The sequence below is a fragment of the Nilaparvata lugens genome, chromosome 9 (genome assembly GCF_014356525.2).
Source record: "Nilaparvata lugens isolate BPH chromosome 9, ASM1435652v1, whole genome shotgun sequence".
Lineage (NCBI taxonomy): Eukaryota > Metazoa > Arthropoda > Insecta > Hemiptera > Delphacidae > Nilaparvata > Nilaparvata lugens.
In genome coordinates this window covers 9,274,775-9,296,369 of record NC_052512.1, presented here as the reverse complement: position 1 = coordinate 9,296,369, position 21,595 = coordinate 9,274,775, and the positions used below count along the sequence as shown (strand labels likewise).

Below are 21,595 nucleotides of genomic sequence, written 5' to 3'. Positions count from 1 at the left end.
GCTTATGAAATGTGATGTCTCATTATATATATTGTTGGGGTTTATAATCTTGAAATCCCAATTTAGAAATATCTACTACTACTTTGGCCTATTTTTATTGAATAAATTTGAATTAGTTCCATATTTTTATATTTTGAAAGGTTCATTGTATTTCATAATTGCTCCGAATAACTCAATCAATTAACAGGCCCAAGTTACACATGTGGTGATGATGGAATATACAGGAGAATTTGGCAATATATATATATATATATATATATATATATATATATATATATATATATATATATATATATATTATTGATCAACTCACCAATATATATAGTCCTCATAAAACCGGTCGACATGATACGACAGCAACATATATGTGTTATCTTTCCTTCACATATGAAGCACCTTCAGTTCTCAGCACATCATCATATGGCATGATCAGACACACTCCCGACAAACGATAAGATTTTCTTCACCACACTTCCGAGATGTGTCGTCACACTCAATTGCCAAATTAAGGAAGGAAATAGGATAGTTGGTGAATGGTATTGATATTTTATTTCATTTCGAATTACTTTCATTTTTTAATAATTTGGAGAATATTATCATCTGTAGAATATTTTGGTTTTGGCCGATCAATCTATCAGCTGTATGGAAGGAGTGCTCTCTGTTATCAGAAATAGGAGATAATGAACTCAGAGACTGGCGCCTACTTTCAAGATTCTTTTGATTTAGGCTGTTTCTATTTTTATTGGAAAATATGCCGTGACAATATAATATATATATATATATATTGTGACAGTGTAGCTCCGGAGAGGGCACACAGAAAAAAGGGTAATTATAAACTTGGAGTTATAAAACAAAAAACCAAAATTATATATAATCATGAACCATGAGTAAGTACTCTTTCTCAGCATTTAGCCTAATGCCCCACGTTGTGTCGGCATGTGTGACGGGCCTGCTCCAGGGAGGGCATGGACCACACAAAAAATAGATAAATTTATGAAAGTTCTCACTTTCATGGGTACATGAATATAATATATTATGGGCATATTATGCCCCTCTGTGTAATATAGGACCTGAGAATTTATTCAATTCAATTCAATTTCTTCATTCCAATACAAAAACAATGTACAATATTGAACAGAATAATAATTATGGAATAATATTATTTCCCCGTATATCCGTGCGCGGGGAAAGAGTACACAATCTATACAGGTAATACAAGTGCAAAAAAAACAGTGAATAATTTATATTGATTCAAGCTTAACCTATAAATAAAAAAAATGTTAAATCCTGTAATGTATAAAATACAAACTGTATGAATTATGATTCACACAGCACAAGTACCTGACTCAGAATACTTCATCTTCTTGTGAGCTATCTGAACTGACGATTTAACAACCTCAAATAGAAAGTACAATATAAAAGCAGAATATAAATGATTAAAATAAATAAGAGAGGCATGAAGGGCTTGGAATACAAAATCACAAACTAGTGAGGTTTGTGGTTGAGCATGTGCCAACTGCTTCGTGTCACCTATATGGCAACTCCAGCAGCGCCGCGGCGGCCAACCGGCAATATTAAAATTATAATGTTCTACAAGCTTCGGGATACTAGTAAGCAAATAATTTATTTATGAACTAGTATTATAGTGCATAGGGCATAATTATACCTTCAATGTTCCTAGGTCTATAAGAAGCAATATTAATACCGTTTTCCATTGTTTGATATTGTAAAGACGTGCTTCCTGGGGGGTTACCTCTTATGATAGAGTCCCACGTTGTGAAGCCATTGTGTAAAGATGCAGATTGCCAACCATTCATATGTGGTGTGGTATTTTTTCTATTTGTAAGAGCGGTTGCTTAAATCCCTATTTTGCAAATAAATTCGCAAAAAGTTAAGGCCGTCCGGCTCACCAGTATTTATCGCATCAATGGCATTATCGATCCCAGTAGAGGACAGTTGGGCCAGGTTTTGCAGGTGGAGCAAAAATTGATGGAGCATACGCTGCCTCCTTCTCTCTCTAGTGGGGTCTCCGCTATATTGTCCCGGGGTTGGTGATCGGCCGGTGTCATGGTCGTAGGGTTTTGGGGGTGGTCGCTAAAGTAGGAAATTTGTGAGTTAGCCGGCGACTGATTCATGGTGACGATATTATGGAATACTTCGAATAAGTTGCCAAGTGTACTACCAAATCGCAGGAATATTAAAATGGACGTACTGATAGTGCCTATTTTTGATAAGATTGTGTGGTGTTAAAAGTTTTAAGTGTCATGTACATATATTACGCGAAGATCTTCCAAGTGATACAGGTACTACAATAAACATGGAGAAAATTACTACTAATATAGCTCTTAAAATTCTAAGTAGGGTCTTATCTTCCTTAATATCAATAATATTCTTATATTCAAAATAACCTATGACCCTGGTCAGCATACAATATTTAGATTCAAAGATCAAGATCATAATTTTGCTACAAAATTTTATGGAAATTTCCATCCAATTTTTCTCTATCATTGAGAATTATGTTATTAAACTCGTGTGATACAGTTTGTCTGTATTTATGCAGCTTGAAAAATTTCAACTTGAAGAGCAACTCAATTATTTTAGCCAGAAACTTACAATAGATCATCAGGTATATCCTGTTGAATCAACTTCAGATTATACTTCTTGCAGCTTTCAGTTTTATCAATAATTCTATTTAGCATTGATAGTAAGGTTGAGTAGGTAAGCTTTTCATCATGCCTCATGCTTGTGGTGCCATTATGTAAAATCGCAGATTTTTGCCCCACATGTTGGGTGACATTATGTAAAGATGTGCTTCCTGAGTCCCACATTGTGAAGCCATTATGTAAAGATGCAGATTGCCAACCATTCATATGTGGTGTGATATTTTTTATATTTGTAAGAGCGGTTGCTTAAATCCCTATTTTGCAAATAAATTCGCAGAACTTAAGGCTGTCCGGCTCAAAAAATTGCTGGGTTCAAACCGCAGCTCTAGCTCAGTGGTAGATGCATGAATTTTCCAAATATAATTAATCACCACAGGGTTCAATGACTGGTGATCATTAATTCTTACCGCTGCTTCCATGAAGTTCTTGAAGAATACCAATAAGGAAATCAAAAAGATAGTTGATGACTGATTACCAGTAACCATGCATCCAATCGAGATGACTGATTACCAGTAACCATGCATCCAATCGAGAATAATGAAGACCAACTGTGGTTTTTTCTAGTTGATTTTTAAAACGCTTGTCATGAATACAGGTATTCACCAATTCATCCTTCTGAAATTCCTTAGAACTTACAACGCCAGTTCTTGAAGTTCTCTGGATCCTTATATGATATAACTGGAACCTTATTAATAAAATTATCAATATGGTTTTTCTGGCGGACTAGTATGACTATCATCAAAGGATGATAAGTACTGAATGCTCTTAATAAGATCAATATTAATTGATCCACTTATTTTATGTGCTGCAGAATATTTTTCTTTCTTGGTACCAAGACAGCTCAAACTGTATATCACGAGATGAATTAGGATATAATAAAAACTTCTATGATTTTGTATGCTGACATAAAACACAAAATATATTCCCATAAAATAGTATATATAAAATATTCTTATAACTATAATTTTCTTTAAATAAATTCTTTTCTATAATTTGAATGATTTTTACGAAGCTTAATAGCATTCACCATTGTAAGCTTTAAAAATTATAATCTGGATTTAATACTGATACGCGGACTTTAAGTCAATTCAGAATTCTACAACTCAAAACCTGTTTGGTCTGTAGATTTAACATGACATACTTTAATCAATGAGCAAATAATAATCAACCATACAATGATTTCAGGATTTTTATGAGTTCTTGCCGTGCATGGAAGTAAGCTTCCTACATAAATCAAATAAATTCATAAAACGTTCTTATAGACTATATGATAGCACTCAACACATTGCAATTTTTTTAAACTTTGTCACAGATCCGCCCCAGTTGAAGCGTCATGTGTCAAAATCCAGCTCCATGGGGGGGACATGTAAATATATAATTTGAATCATAAGACAATAAACTGAGATCATAATCCTTCAACCATGAGTACGATTTCTTCGTATAGAAGGTCTTACCTTGTGCTGGCAAATATTGCAGCCTATTTTGCTCCATGGAGGTGAGTGGATGTACAGTGAAATAGAGATGTGTCGTTCGGTCATGACCCGTTCGAATTGAACGGGTCATTAAGGTGAACGAGTGATCCGGATCACATTTATTCAAAAAACCTGTTCATTTGACCCGTTCATCAACTGGGGTGAACCCCTGTTTTTACACATCAACTGTGGTGAACCTTTTTTTTTTTTTTGCTTGTTTATAGGAAAGCTATAGGAAATTAACCCGTTCAATTGAACGGGTCTTTTTGAACGGGTCGCGACAGTGAACGTGAACGACTGACCCGAATCAGTAAAGTGATCCGAACTTCCCATCTCTACAGTGAAAAGGGAGTTAATAATAAAAATGATTGGATTAAAGAAAATAATTGAACAGTTACGGTATTTGAGGTTATAATTTAACAGTATGTAGTTGTAGGTTAGGTTGACCTGCCTTCATTTGACCGGGCTATTGGTATCATTTAATTCAGAGTATCTATGTAGAATGACAGGTGTACGGATGAAACAGATTGAAAAAATTAATTTGCCCAATAGAGGGTTTGGCGGTCTACAAAGGTAGCCGAAGTAAGGACGGTGAATCTCCAACTTAACACTGTAGGTGATTATCTAGTGAAATGGAATTGAATCCAATTTGATAATAGAATGCAGTTCAATTTGAATCTGCTGAGTATGATTTATGCTGTCACTAGGATCAGACAGAGATAGTAATTTAGGAGTGAACTTTTTCTCCAAATAATGACTATTATATTTTGAATATAATATTTGACTATTTTAATGACTATTATATTTGGGTAAACAACTGAATATTGTGCGTGAAATTAAGATAAGGAAGTTGAAATACTTTGGGCACATTATGAGAGGACCTAAGTATGGAATGCTGCACCTCATAATACAAGGTAAACTTGTTGGTAGGCGTTCGGTGGGACGTAGAAGAGTGTCTTGGTTGAGAAACCTGAGGGAGGCATTCAACTGCTCGTCACAGGACCTCTTCCGAGCCGCAGTAAACAAGGTGAGAATTGCCATGATGGTAGCCAACCTCCAGAATGGAGAAGGTACCTAAAGAAGAAGATATTTAGAATCCAATAATTGTGCTATAGTTGGGAATGATATTAGACCGCACAAAACGACAGACAGAATAGCAAATCCATGCGAACCGGGTCTCTGATAAATACTATGGGTTATATGAAGGCAAAATGCTGAACCAAAATAGTAAATATTTCGAGTACCGAGTTTAATTCTACTACCGTCTATACCTCTCCTTGCGACGCTGATCGGCTGATAATGCAGGATTCACTTCACCTCGGTGTGGTAGGCTAGTGGCAGTCGATTTTTTATTTGATTCTGCGGGATATTCCCAATAAAAAAGGTTATTGTTTGATAAGAAAATCGACCACCATTTAGGCCTACCACCAGAAGAAATAATAGTCTAATGATAGATACTATACTCGATAATGTCTGACTATTGCAAAACAGGATGTGTCCTGCACGATCAATATGTGTCAGTCGAGAAAGAACGAACTTGGAGGTGTAATGAAGTAAACCCAGTTTAATGAAACGGTAATATGGATATATTCTGAAAGATATACTTTTACAGCAAATATTGAATAAATTAATGAACAGATTTCACAAATTATGATTCTTAATCGATACAGAATGAATATTGAATGATAGCTGATTTGAATCTTTAAATTATAAATACTATGTGAAAATTTGGTACTCTTTGATTGAACAAAATAAAATGGATAATAGCCCTTGGAAGGTTCATGAACTGCACTAGTTAAATAGGCAAAAAATAAGTTAATACAAAATTATAATTCAGAAAATGGAATAAATGAATAATTAAAATTATTATCAGGGTGTGGTTTCGCCTAAGGAAAATAGACCTTTTGGCCAAGTCAATCATTTATGATAACTTTGTACCCTTAAAACTATAGTCATGACTTCTCTCAAATGGACGAATTCATATGCTGTGTAATTTCCGTAGATTAACGGGGATCCCCTTTTATATATTCGAATAACTCACGTGAACTTTTGTTTCCGTTTCTTGTTTACGAAATATATTCGGCCGTAGCATATATCGTTCCAGCTGGATCCTTCCGCGTGGCGAAAAACGTCGAACATACCTCACTAATAAAATTTCAGGGTTTATTTAAATGAAATTGAAAATTTTAGTATCACCAATTATCATAGGAACTTTAAAACAACTTATTAAAACGGAAAGACAAAGATTGAATTACATTAAACAGAAATTAAAGCTTTTCAACAATTAAGAACATGGACTAGGTCTGCATCCTACCAATGATTTCTGCAAAAATGGCCTTGAGTCTTCCTCTTCTAATTTTCACTTGAGTTTCTTCTTCGAAATTTATCTCGCCAAATTTACATATTAATTCAGGATTGGTCAGATTCTATGACGTAACCAATATGCTGAAAGGGTGGTGTCAATGTATCCAACTTTAAAGCTTCTAAATAGGGCGAAAATTCTTGATTTTAAGTTTTTCCAAATTATCTTTTAGTTTCATATAATTATAAGAATACACAAATAAATAATAAAATTTCATCTATGGTGATATGCATTTGTAAATAACTTCAAAGGGTAGCTAATTTTTATAGAACATAGACGTGCTTTTATAACATAGAGTAGACATAATATAAGAATATACATGCTTGTAACAATAACGAACATAAAAATAATTAAATATTTCTTTTTTTGTTTATGGTTTTTTATATGTTAGGATATCGACCCTCAATCATCATTTATTGACTAAGCCAATTTGTCTACATATTTCTAACAAATATATCTTTATGATAGTTCATCAAATAAATATTCAGGCCTATTAGGCATAGAAATTAAAATATAAAAATGAAAAGATTAATAATATATAATTTTTATGATCGATTATCGGTCGAACCGCCTTCTCAATTGGCTACTTGTTCACAAGTTAGCTTTGGTCTTTTTTGGGGTTATGTTTTGGTTCAAAAGTAACCTTCAAATATTGTATTAATGATCAAATTAATAAACATACAAACATATATGGTTTTTTCTGTTGACAAATTTTTGAAAGGTATATAACTACAGATTTATTTGTTTCATACTCTGTAGGTTAGATAACAGTCGTCTATCTACCTCAGATAAGATTGGAGTGTTTTTCGGTGATAGAATTTATTATGTTCTCATAACGGCCTATGAATAGATCTATTTGTAGTTTGAGGGCTGTACAATCTTTTGGTACATCACAACTTGAATTAATTTATATAGCGCTTTGATCAATTCCTCAATTCACTATTAAAAGGCCTTTAAAAAATGAGCTCGTTTGAACTAACACTCACAGTAATGAAGTTCTTGAAGGTCTTGTAGAGTAAATTAATTATTTCCAATAATTAATTATGCAGGTCCTTTTCATCTCTGCTGGGCTCGCGCATGGTCCAGACTTCTTATAAATTTCTCTCAGTATTAAAAATATATTTATGGGAACAGATTACAATTAAGAACTCTTTAACAACACTGAGTTCACAGATAAACAAACATTAATTACAAATATTTTACATTCAAAAAAGGGATTGGCTTGATGATTTTAAAATCTAATAGGAAGAAAGAACCCTAATTTCCATGTGCATCCTCACAGATCGGGATCACAAGCAAAAGAGAAATGATTTTCAGAAAAATTTCATCTCTTCCTTGAACGATTTGTAAGCTTCCCTCTAAGCTTTCTAATTTCAGTAAGACTCAATACAATTGGTTTCTTCAAATTCAGGGTCTCTCCAACTTTGTTATAGAAAGATAAATGGAAAGTTTTTATATAGATAAATGGAGTGATTGTCTTAGATTATTCCAATAAATAAATCTCGATATACGATACTATCAAGTAGTGTACATTTTATTTTTTATATGAGCTTTGTGTACTCTTGGTTTTCATACTTTTTAGATTGTAATAAAATAATACTCATGCAGCAATAATAGTTGTCCCTATTTATTTACATAAACCTTCCCTAGTGTATATAATACATATTTTGTGAGTAAACTTTATAATTCAATTTATACTGGTTGATCCAGCAATCAGCTGATCCGTTAGGTATCGATTCAAAGGACTGTCGATTTATCCTAGATCGATTGATACGTTTAAAACAAAAACAAACAATTCTAACCTCAAATGTACATGCAAACTTTTATTTTTATGATCTGCCAATAATAAATAAGCCGCTTTATAATTTTTAATTCTGCCAATGAATGCTCATTATTGTTGAATTACTATTTTGCATGATTTTCTTATCGCTTTAGATAATATGATTACTACTCTTTATCACTAATAACATTCGATTTTACCTGAGTGGTACTTTGACTAGGCTATCTTTCCTTCTATTTCATGATTCTATTAAAGCTCAATAGTTCATTTCAAAAATATTTTATAGTATGATGATTTATGTTATAGTTTTTATTTATAGTTTGATATATGAATAGTTGTTTGAACGGGAATCTAATCCCGTTATTATGTCGAGCTTGTTCAATATTATGCCCAATATCTTCTGCTGTCATCACTTTATCGAAATATGATTAGTCAGTTCGGGTATTAGGACTCTATTTATCTATGTTGGATAAAGATCGACAAAATACATGTGATGAAAGATTTTTACTTCAAGGAAAAGAATAAAAATGCTCTGCTTTACCTTGTTCTAGTCCATTACAGTTACAAATTTCCGGACGTCGGCACGACGTCGGCTCTGGTCGAGCGCGCTGGGCTGCTCAGTGGTGGGCGGGACGGTGACGGGCCGTGCAGCCCCTGGAGGCGACGCTCTCTCGGTGAGGGCATCCAGACTGGTCACCCGGAAGGGTCGTCCTCGTGGAATTTTCCTGGCCATCACGATGCCGTCGCTCGTCCACACCGAGGCCAGTTTCTCCTGTTTGACCAAGAACCTCTCAGCGTTGAAAATTTCACGCGATTTTTGTGTCAGTTGATCGTTGATATAAATTTGGTTCTGTGGAAAATTTCTGTCAATCTCATTCGCGGTGAGGCTTTTTCGGTTACGCCTCGTACGTAGCCATTCTTCCTTGACAATCCTCGATACGAAAGCAACGAGGATGGACTGGTTCTCTCGGAACCAGTACCGGAAGCCAATGGGCAGCGTTAATGTCCGTGCGATAATACTGTACTTGAAGCAGATCGGCTTTTTTATCTATTAACGGGAGCACATTAGCACCTCTTGGGAGAACCGGGATACCGGAAATAACCACATTATTCTTCCGTGTATGCTGCTGCAGATCATTAATTTCATCTCTCAATTTTGAGTTTTCCGCGGTTAATAGTTTAATTTTAATTTCGGCACTAGAAACTTGTTGCTCAACCCCATCGAGTTTCGCTTTAAAAGACGAGAATTCACTGTTAATTTGATCAATGTTTTCCTGCATACGATCGAGTTTTTTATCATTTTCATCCCACCGCGTATTAATTTCAGCTTGTAGATCAGCTATCGCCTTAAGCACTAATGTATCCGCTTGATCTTTGTTATTTTTTAGTTTACTTGTCCCTGATACAGTATTAGAACCACATAACACGCACTTCCAGTTTGTTTTCGCACCTCGTGTTAACGTCTCACTCACGCACGACGTATGAAACTGAGCCTGGCAAATAACGCATTCATAATCGTCCAGTTTTAGCCCTTTCTCAAAGACAATGTCCTTATCACACTTTTTGCACTTGGCCATTTCCCGTCTGTGTATACGCGTATTTTAAATAATTATTTGAAAGTTAATTCGCAACAGAATAGGACACAATACCGGCAAATACAGGAACAATCAGGCGGATTGATGCACTTCGAAACTTTCAAACTGTGAACCGGAGCTCCGATAAACGATCCGACCTCATCGCCTGCCAGATAAGAACTGCCTATCAACCTATTTCTCAACCTATTCAATTGGTTGAGAAATTTGTAGGCTATCCCAGATTTGGATGGGAGTAATCCAATTGTACTGAGCTTAAATAAAGCAATCTCAAAATTATTACCTGGTTGTTGTTCTGATAAAGAGCCAATGCAACCTGAACAAAGATATAGATCACAAATCCATGTATGATTGTGTCTCTCAACAATACCAGACATGTAGAATTTATACTTTAATAATTATTTATGAATTGAAAGAAGATGATATGATAAAATGATAATTACAGGGTTGTGAGTTCTGCTTCGGAATAGCTTGATCGATACACAAATTATAAATTAATTTAATTTAATGATGATTATTATAATGTAGATTAACGTTAGATTTTCCCTGATTGCAGTCTGGTCATAACCATTAATTTCCTCTACAATTTATATCACTTATGAATCGTAGATGAGGCCCCAATTTATTTACAAGAAGAACAACTCACGCGATTCTGTTTTCCTTTTTCCTTGGTTCGCAAATAATTATTCTTCTGCCATGTGCTGGATTTCCTGGCCTCCAAGTAGTACGTGCTGCTGGTATATTATTCGGCGATTCATGTAGATTCAATCGGTTACTCTAGGTTAATAATTTTTTTTTACAAACAAAAGGAACTTTACAATTAACATTCAAATTCACAAATGAACAATTAAAAACAATTTACGTAAAATTTTTCAACAAAAATGCAAGTTTACTCAGAACGTGTGACTAGGGACGTGTGTCTAGGTCAGTGCTAGAGAAAAAATCTCCTTCCACGAATTAAGCTTACAATTCCCTTAATCTCTCTGTTTCTAATTTGCATAAGACAATTGCTATTGGTTGTAGCTGAATGACGTGGTGCACATGTCATATTTTTATGGAAAATAGTTCTTTTGTTTACATTCAATTCCCTGACTTACAAGACAAATAAATTAATACATTAAAACATAAATACAATTCAATTCCAACAGTGAAGGTGACTTAATAATGATAAATAAAATTATAATAACAGAGATCTCGACATTCTGTGTTGCATCTCAACAATTAAAATTTTGGTATCCCTTTCTTCATCCTCTGATTGGTTGTTCGCTTCTATTTAATATTAATTTATTTTTTGATAATCCAAACAATAAATGTAATTAAATTAAATAATACCGTTTGTCAATGTAGACTTACCTACAAGGAGTAGTATTTGTAACTTTTTTGCTATTACTGTACATCAGCATACTATAATATCTTATTTATAATTTGTTTTTCAAAAATAAACTCATTTATTGTGCTGATAATTTTGATTAGCTTATTATTATGAATTTTGATCAGTCTGTCAAGCATTGAGTGGAAAGCAGCTAATTTTTGGTTGAAAGGATGACAAGAATTGGATGGAATGAGGGTTACTGTGTTAGTTGGTTATCAGAAAATTTTGTATTGGTGGGTGTTGTTCTTGTGTGGAATTGTTGAGTCCAGGAAAGAGATTTGATGATTTTGTTCCATTTATTTTGAACATTTGATATTATGTAGGTTGTTGATGAAATTGTGGAAGGTTTCTTGTTGCCTGTTTGTACCATCCCATAAGCAGAGAATGTCATCTACATATCTAAACCCATACTTTATGTTTTTCTTGAATTGGGTTCCTTTACATATCTTTTGTTCCAGATAATTCATGGATTTCAGCTAGTGGAGGAGATATGGATGAACCCAATGCTAAGCCATTCTCTTGTAGGTTCATATTGTTGTAAAATTTAAAAAAATTCGGATTTACACAAATTTGTGGAAGGTTATTTATGTCTGAAATTATTTCAGTGTTGAGTGAAGTTTTTTCCAGTAGGTTTGGAGCTGATTCTATACTTTCTGGAACTGGTACACTGATAAACCAATTCTTGACATCAAATGAAACTAGCTTTTGAAATTTTGGCGCTGGTAATTTTGATAATTTCTCTGCTAACTCTATAGAATTTTTTGTGGCAAACTTGGGTGTGAGATTGGTGATATTCCTGAATACATAATTCATTTCATGTACAAATTTGTGAGTTGGAGAGCTAACAAATGATACTACTGGTCTTATTCAAATTCAATTTTTATGTGATTCTGGTAACCAAAATAATCTTGCGGTTTGAGGGTTTATAGCTACTATACTTTTCTTCTCTCATGTATTAAACAAAGATTTTGTTTTATTTATTGTTTTTTCAACTTGTTGGTTGAATTTCTCTGTAGGGTTTTATCTATTGGTTTAAATTTGTTTTCTTAGATCAAATAAGAAAAATATATTGAATCTAAAATTAGATATCTTACAAGTAAGGTTGGATTTAGAAAAAAATATAAAGCATTCTTTAAGAACAAGTTAGAACTATCAACTCCAAGTCAGTTTTCAGAGAAGTTGAATTGTATTGTAAAGTCTCAAATAAAAAGTTCAGTTTTATATCTTAGAAAACAGAAATAGGTTAGGTTGGAAGCTATCATCAAGTACCATCTGCATCTCAAAGAAAAGCTTGAATAAATCTTTGTTCATTGTCCTATAAAAAAAAACAATTTTGTTTCATATTCTGAGAGAAACATAAGTACTGTATATAAGGTCAGAAGATAGCAAATTAACAAACTTCATATTACTATAAATTTATTCTGTTTATGATTTGATTGTATGGTATGAGATGTTGTGATATTTTTCCATAATTGAAAGAATAAGACTTTGATATTAAAAAGTGATATTGACAATATCAAAGTCTTATTCTTTCAATTATTTATTCTGTTACTTTAAATTATTCAAACCGTCAACAAGTGTAACATTGTCTCTAAACAACGTTAAATCAATGCAAATTGTAAATGATTTTTCTACCATTTTAGAAAACCTAGCCTTGCCACCCAAAAAATGACTGAACTCGACACCAGGGAGAGCTAGCCTCTCTAGCTACTCACTCCTCTACCTGAATATCAAGCCTCTCCAACAACCCACTCATCTATTCACTACCTCCTCCGCCATTTTCTCTTGGGTAGACAGTAGTTGTAAACGAGCAGCTGAGATGTGGCTGGTAAAGCCACAAAACCAGGTTCTTTATATTTGTAAAAAAATATTTTTGAATAGTTTTCAAAATCATAGAATGAAAAGAAATTATAGGTCTTGAGTAAGCAGCTGTATTGCTATCGCTAGATACGATGTCAACAAACTCAAGATTAGATAATAATGGTTCTCCAGGCTACAGCTTTGAACAGTCAAATGAAAAGGAAAGTATCATTGCTATTTATTTAACAATATAAAATAATAATATTTGAGGTTAGGTTCATTGGTACTTACTAGTTGGCGACCTAAATAGTCGGTTGAGCTGTATAAATTGAGAATTAGCCTTACACCTGTGACAAATTTAGTTGCATACGAATAGCATTCGCTTGAACACTATGATCAGAGGGTTAGTAACAAGCATGGCATGTCAGTGTGGAAGAAAAAGTGTTTTAGAAAATACAAAAATATTTATTATATCATACATGCATGAACAAAATGTATAAAATAAATAAGTATATTAAGGAAATGGGATGTACCTTTACTCAGCCCATGAATACTTCTGTAATTTTAGGATACGCCAATCAGAATACAGTAATTGACCGGCGGTGAAAGCAAATTAATTCAAAATAAACATGTATTTATCATATTATAAACAGTAAGAGTCTTTAAACTATGCAGTACCCAGATTTATGTAACAGATACAAATAAAATATTTGAAACAATAATATCTGCTCTTTATGCGGTAACCTAGCAGATTAGTATGGACTATATTTTGACAACTTTTATCACATCATTGCATAGTAGTGAGGCTAGTGAGAGCCACCAATGAGAGTGGATATCTTAATTATATGCAAATTTAAAAATATGGAAGTATGGTTGTGAAAAAGAATAGGGTAGGTCCAAGCCCACTTCTTGCTAGAGGTCACCAGGGACAGTCACCAATCTATAGAGCACCTAGATCCCTTTCAATATTTGCACATTCAATTATCAAAAGTTGATTGATTGTATAAGACTCAGTGAAGTTGTATTATAACAAGAGTCATTAATTTTAAATAATACCCTTGGAGAAAACGACAGCAGCCCACCAGAAAAGCCTAGGACATGGAAATTAATCCGGATTGCCATCAAAATTGTGAATTTTGACAAGTGAGTTAGATTGAGAAATTATTTAGGAGGGCCCTCAGTGCTTCGAATAATCATAATTGAATAAAGCTAGCTCGTTGAAAGGTTGTTTAAATATTGAAAGTAATATCAAAACTTGGGCAAGTCTTAAAACATGAGGGTAATATTTTCTAAGAAACGTTCATGAGATTCACTATTGAATAAAATGCACAGAAGGAATATTTATAATTATTTGATCTATTGTAAATATATGCTCACTTATATACCTTTATCATCAATTTATTAGATTTTTGGAAAGCTCATGTTCATAAGATAAATTGATTTATCTATTTCCTACCAGAGGTGGAACCCAACCCATGAGAAATATATATATATATATATATATATATATATTCTGAGATTCATATTTCATATTTAATTTCTCATATTAATTTGGAAAGAAGATTTATAAAGTTTTATTCATCAAGCAACAGCAAGTCGATAACTCAGCTGTATAATTTGAAAGTATATATTTGCTGATTAAAGAAGCATATGGTGATAATTCGTGCTAAGAAACAAAGTTGTGAGCTATCTCTGATATTGTTTGTTATGTATTTATCCTCATATTATTCTTATATTTGTTGCTCTACATTTTTTATTTAATGCTTGTTGATTTTTCATGTAATTATATTATTTTTATGATTATTGAATGGTGTAGCCTTCATTTTTTACCCTATCTCCATGCATGACCAATCTTGTTATATTCTATTTTATTGTTACTGTTGACATATTATTGAAATTATCAACCAACTGTATTCTTCACCGAATAAGTTGGATCAATCAGCGATATACAGCAGTGATTGTTGAATCTTTGGAAATAATACGTTTGTGAGATCCATTTAAATTATCCAGGACCAGCACATCTGATTTGAAGAAACTTAAAGGTAATAGTATTAAGTTGTAGCAGCAATATAAATTGATAGAATTTATAGGGTATTCTGATGGAGTTTCGCCTTTGATTCCACTCGGTATCATTTTTCATTGCTGACCACTTTGGTGAATGGTGGCGAGTGGCATTGGTGGCAATACCACATTGTCTAGTATGATAATCAGAGCCCTTGTATCTGTCTACCTCTACTGCATCTATATCTGTGGAGTCTACCAAATCAGTCACAAAAACTGTGAACTGTTAAAGCGGCCAACGTTTGCAGCCAGCAAAAGCAGAGAATTGTTTGAGCTCCTAGGAGAGCTGGTAAGAAACTGGTGCTCTTTGTCTTTCAGGAGTCACGAAAAATATTATATATATTCAAATATCTATGCTCTACTGATTGCGGCCAAGCAGGGCACATGTTATAGAAAAATAACATTACACAATGGTGCCGAACGTGAGGCTGGTGATGAGAACAGAGCTCATAAAATCACATCATTGAGTACAAATCAAGGCTGTGTATCGCTGATAGTTACAGACAAGTCAATACAGATTGGGATTTGTCATGAATGAATGATAGGCTGTGAGATATCATTCGTGACCACAAGTGAAGAACTTTTTTTCGGGAAATATTAGCTTCATGTGGAGGAGAATAAGTATTTTAATAATTTCATTTGAAACTATATTTAAGAATATTTTATGGGTCTAAATTGCTTTATTTTATCAATTCATCAACAAGTCGAACATAAGCCAGTTTGAAAATAATATAGGCTACAATATAAGCTAGTCTGAATTTGTTTCAGTCTTGTCTAGTTTTTTTCATTGACACCCAGGCTTCGCTTCCATAAGCTATTATTGGTACAGCCATTAGTCTGCAGAACTTCATCTGAATGGCTTGTCTTGTTTTCTTCCCTATTGTTCTACGTATTGTACCACACACAGCACTGAATTTTGTCAATTTCTCACTTACATTATCTTCTCTGTCAAATGAGATACGGCATTCCAAGTAATTGAAGCATTTAACTTGTTCCAAAATTTGGTTCTCAAGCACTATCTTGGATCCAACTGGCCACTTTCCTTTAAACGCCATGACTGTGTTAAACATAATTACAGTATCGTCTGCATATAGTAAAGAGTTTATGTATACAGTATTGCTGAGCTTAATGCCTGAGTCCACATATCGATTCCAAATATGAAGAATATCGTCTGTAAATATATTAAACAAAGTTGGGGACATTGGACAGCCTTGCCGTACTCCTCTATTCATCCTAATTTGGTTTGTCTTCTTATTATTGCCGAACATAATAATTGTAATATCTGCATTGGTGTATGCACCCTCAATTGCAGCAACCAGATGTCTGGGGTAGCCTTTTTGAAGCATTATATTCCATAACTTTGATCTTAAAACATTGTCAAATGCCTTCTGCCAAGGCCATAATGCCATAAAGGCCATAAAGGCCATGTGAGTTCACAATTGTATTCTCGATTCTTCTCTATGATCTGTTTCAGGGTAAATACTGCATCCATACAAGAGGGTCCTCTGCGAAATCCCATCTGTTCTTCTCCTATCAGGTTTTCTGCAATTACCCGTAAACGTCTGTTCAGAATATCAGCATACAACTTGTAGAAGTTGTTTAGAAGACTTATTCCACGGTAATTCTTAGGTTGTGTTCTGTCGTTTTTCTTGTATAATGACACAACTTTTGAGCTTGCCCATGCCGCAGGTATTCTATGGGTTTTCCAACACATATTGTACAATGTCAACAGCCTTAGATAGAGGCCATACCTCCATATTTAATAAGCTCCATATTTACACCATCAAGACCACAAGCTTTCCTGTTTTTGACAGTTCAATTGTCAGCACAAGTTCATCAAGGGTGATGTCATCAACATGACATTCAGCACAATTCACAATTTCTCTTTCTGGCAACGTCTCATCAAACCAAAGTTTTTATAGTGCCTTCTCCAATCTTCTCCTGATACACAGTCTATTTTGACACGTTCCTTTCGTTCTTTGCCCACTGACTTCATGAACTTATAGGCAAATTCCTGTCTACCATGTAAATCATGCTCCACATTTGATATGAAGAAATCCATGCCTGCTGATTAACTTGCCTCACAATTTTCTTAGCATGGTTCCTTGCTCGCTTATAGATATTGTTGTTATCCCCTGTTGGGTGACTAAGCCAGTTCTTGAAGGTTCTCTGCTTTTTATTTATGGCATCCCTGATCCCATCATTCCAATCATTGAGCCCTTTTCGATTTTGACGCTTTCTTCGTGTCCCAAGAGCTTCTGTTTAGCAGCCTGTTTTATGAAATTTTGCAGATTTTCCCACTCATCATCTATATTTTCCTTTGTTTCTGTTGTTGTTAAATGAATGAGTAATCGATTCTGATAAAGCTGTCTATTACTTTCATCTTGCAACAGCCCCACCTTGGAAATTTCTCCCTCATTTATTATTCTTTTTGTAGATGAATGATGGTACCATCGAGCTAATATATCAATTTCACCTACAAGCAAGAAATGATCGGAATGTATATCAGAGCCTCTAAAAACCCTTACATCTCTAACTTGTCTCGCTAACTTCTGATTGATGATAATATAGTCGATTATTGACCTGCTTCCCCTTGCTGACCACGTGAATTTATGGATGTCCTTTTTCCTGGAGAAGGTGTTCGTGATCTTCAACTGATTGTAGGACACGAAATTTCGAAGTTTCTCTCCATTCCTGTTAACCACATCTTCACCAAAAGTACCAGCACACTTTGATACAGGCTGATTCCCTACTCTTCCATCTAAGTCACCCAACAGCAGAAGATCATCTCTCTTGTTAATGATGTCAACTACCTTTTGAAGCTGTATGTAGAAACTTTTAGTCTCCTCTTTCTTCTTTGGGTCTGTACTATCTTTGGGGGCATACACACCAATCACAGAAGAGTGTCCTCTGTCATTTTTGATTTGACTGTAATTATTCTGTCACTGATAAATCTGTAATCTTTTATTCTTGCATGGAGATCTTTAGCTATGAAAATCGCCACTCCCTTGCTAGCTCTCTCCTCCTGCTTTACGCCGCTGTATATAACTATATAGTTCCCAACATATTTTGTGCCTGATAACTAAACTTTTGTTTCTGTTATTACTGCTATCTTAATACCGGAGTTTTCTAGAAGCTGGGCCAGTTCTATTTCATTAGAGAGTTGTCCCCTTACATTCCAAGTTGCAATTTTAATTGTATCCTTCATCCATTTATCCAAAGAGTTTGCTTTTCCAGTTATATTTGTCCTTAAATTCCGGTCCCCATCCGAGGCTATATTTTGATGCTTGCCAGTAATTCTTCAATCCCCTGGCCGCGGTACGAACGCTGCGCAGGTTGAGTTTAGTGGTGGGACATTACATATTATAATAATTTTCAATAATAAAAAAGTGGTTGACAATTAAAATTTTTGTTTTCATAAAGTTATTGTTCTTCTGAACTGTTGTCATTGCAGGTGGAGAATTCAAACCCTATACTTATTACAAGTCTGAAAATATGAGACGCTATGGGTTAGAAAAGGTCGGAGAGTACAATTTGACAAAAGTAAATGTTCCAATACTTTTGCTTACTGCTAAGAAGGACATTGTAGGCTGTGATTTGGTGAGAACTTCCTAAATTATTAATAATCCATTTTGTTGATAAATCACGTCCATTGATTATTTGCAGCACTATAGTAAGAGTAAAGTCCATGTTATAATGGCAGTATTTATTAACATTATTGTCTTGCTATTCTTGTCTATCATTCGTGGAAGCAGATAGTGCTATCCTTTGTTCAGACCAAAATCTGCAGCTCTGCAAAGTCTGTTGATGAATGGATTCAAAGTATCTGTCACCGGCTCAATCAATGTGGGTGTGCACACCGACATCTGTGTATCTGCCAGCCAATGTTCCAAGAAAACTTGCTTGAATGTGGATGTTCACGAATTGCTCTGGGAGCGATTATCTCCAGGCAACCGAGAGACTTTTTCAATAAAGATCTCTTATCAAAAACCTAAATCACGTAGAAATGGAGATGGGAGAGCTCTAATTTCAGATTCGGATTCAGTGCCTTGGAATGAATAATTTGGCTCGCGTTAGCTCAAAAAAATGGAAAATTATATTGTAATTAATTATTGAAAATTTTGGAATCAGAGTGCAACTGAGGACAGATGTTTTTGGTGTGAACACAAACTCTGCGGACGTTCAGATATTGCTATTTTGCTCTGTAGAGTAAAATAGCTTGGTCTGAACATATTCTAACTCTGCAACGCTGCCAGATCGTTTTTCAACTATGTAGAAGTCTCCTTGATTGAAAAGCACGAGTTATCTGCTAGTTATGACTATTATAAGATAATTATAGTTTCATTGGCATTCAGAGTAATGAATATTGTGAGTAATTTCAATAATTTACCAAGAGAAGTGATGTCTAAGATTCAAGTCGACGGTTTTGCATTTCTCTTTATATATATATATATATATATATATATATATATATATATATATATATATATATATATATATATATATGTTTATATTCATGTTCATATGTTTATATGTTCCAAATTTACGGTGGAACGTGGAGATAGATTTTCATGAGATTTGTCAGTTATGTTCCTTTTTGAATTCGCGTTAATGTATGTTTAAGGTTTTTTTGAAATTTTTCATTTGAAGGATAATACAAAGGATGAGGAGTTTTTTTCTAATGCCAATATTACCGTAAAAATCAGACTATAGAATTATTCATCATAGATCAGCTGTCGAGTGGAGATTATTAATTGCATGCAATAATGCATGCAAATAATATCTCAATGTAACTTGATAAAAAATCAGCAGTTGTATGGACTATTAATTACTTTTTGTGTAGTTGAGAAGTTGATATTGTGGTAATCATTCATATTGAATGAAAAAGACTGAGAAATTGTCAAAATACCACTGATTTATTGATAATTAGAAAGACCGGTTTGGGTTATTACACCATTGTCAATCTCTGATAAACTCTGACAATGGTGTAATAACCCAAACCGGTCTTTCTAATTATCAATAAATCAGTGGTTTTTTGACAATTTCTTAGTCTTTTTCATTCGACAATTAATTAATTGCATGCGTCATTGCATGCAATTTCTATGCACTATCTTCTTCTCTAAGTACCGTCTCCATTTCGGAGGTTGACAATCATCATGGCGATTTTTACCTTGTTCACAGCCGCTCTCAATAGGTCATTGGTTGTGGAATTAAACGCTTCCCTCAGGTTTCTCAACCTTGCAATGACGCATGCAATTAATAACTAAAATAACATAGTATTTTGGACTATTTTCTCTCCCCCTTTCTCTGCTTTCTACTTGGGCTGGCCTGTTGCCAGTAGTATGCAATGTATGTAGTAGAGCTAATGTATGTCTTTAGCTTTTGATGTTACCATTTTTGATACACCATCCACAACAGCCATCAGCCATTTCCACACCAATATCTCGCTGACGCGACATACAGACAGGATATACTCTGATAGATACTCTGATGGACAGTATAAGAGAAGGCTGTGAATTATAACTGTGTAATTATAATTGTAATGATAATAATTTTGGAATAAATGCATTATAATTTTTTGCAGATGTTGGGGAGACTCAGGGCACATTTAAATGGACCGGGAATGGAGGAAAAAGTGAAGACTCACACTGTGAAGAACGACCAGTTCATGCATACTGATTATTTCTTGTCAAAAAATCTCGAAGAGCTTGTATTGAAGCCTGTTTTGAGCTATCTTAAATATGGGAATACAGCAGATGACAGAAAAACACCGTGACAAAGTGAGTTCCACGTTGTTATGCCAGTGGAGAGCGATAAGAGATCAGAGTTGCCGATTCTCTGCCTTGCCACTGTCGTCTGTAGAGGATAGCTGATACCTGAAAATATTATCAGCCTTTAGTTCTTCTTCTTTGTTTATTTCTTCTCCTTCGCCTTCCTCCTCTTCTTCTCCTTCTTCTTCTTCCTCTTCTTCTTCTTCTCCTCCCCCTTCTTTATTTCTCTTCTTCTTCTTCTTGTTCTCCTCTTACTTCTTTTTCTTTATATCACTCTCCCCTTTTTCCTCTGCGGTGTTTATTCTTGCAGTGATTAATAAGAAAGATAACAGCCACTAAGCTGCTATTTTGCGGATTACACAGAATATATTTCAACAGAAAAAAACGCTAACTGTTTTCCCATTCACATTGTTTTTATCACACCTTTACTTATTGACATTTATTTCCCTACTTTTTCTCGGGTATTGAGACTCTTCTTCTTCTCAGCATTCTCTTTGTCTAACTCCACTTTATCACGTTTCCCATCCTTCTTCTTCTTCCAGCTGATACCTGAAAATATTATCAGCCTTCAGTTCTTCTTCTTCTTCCTCTTCTTCTTCTTCTCCTCCTCCTTCTTCTGCTTCTCATTCTTTTTCTTCTCCTTCTTCTTCTTCTTCTTCTTCTTCTTCTTCTTCTTCTTCTTCTTCTTCTTCTTCTTCTTTTCTTCTTCTTCTTCTTCTTCT

General features: G+C 34.3%; 1 protein-coding gene across 2 annotated transcripts in view; it reads left to right on the top strand.

The window, feature by feature from the left end:
* LOC111047664 (lipase 3-like) overlaps positions 1-21,018 on the top strand; it is a 174,138-nt gene extending 153,120 nt beyond the window's left edge. For both annotated transcript variants that reach the window (XM_039435466.1, XM_039435465.1), the window contains 2 exons: positions 18,557-18,702; positions 20,687-21,018. In XM_039435466.1, the coding sequence (XP_039291400.1) occupies positions 18,557-18,702; positions 20,687-20,878 (338 nt within the window). In that variant the 3' untranslated portion in view covers positions 20,879-21,018. The remainder of the gene's footprint in view (positions 1-18,556; positions 18,703-20,686) is intronic.
* Positions 21,019-21,595: the final 577 nt, after the last annotated feature.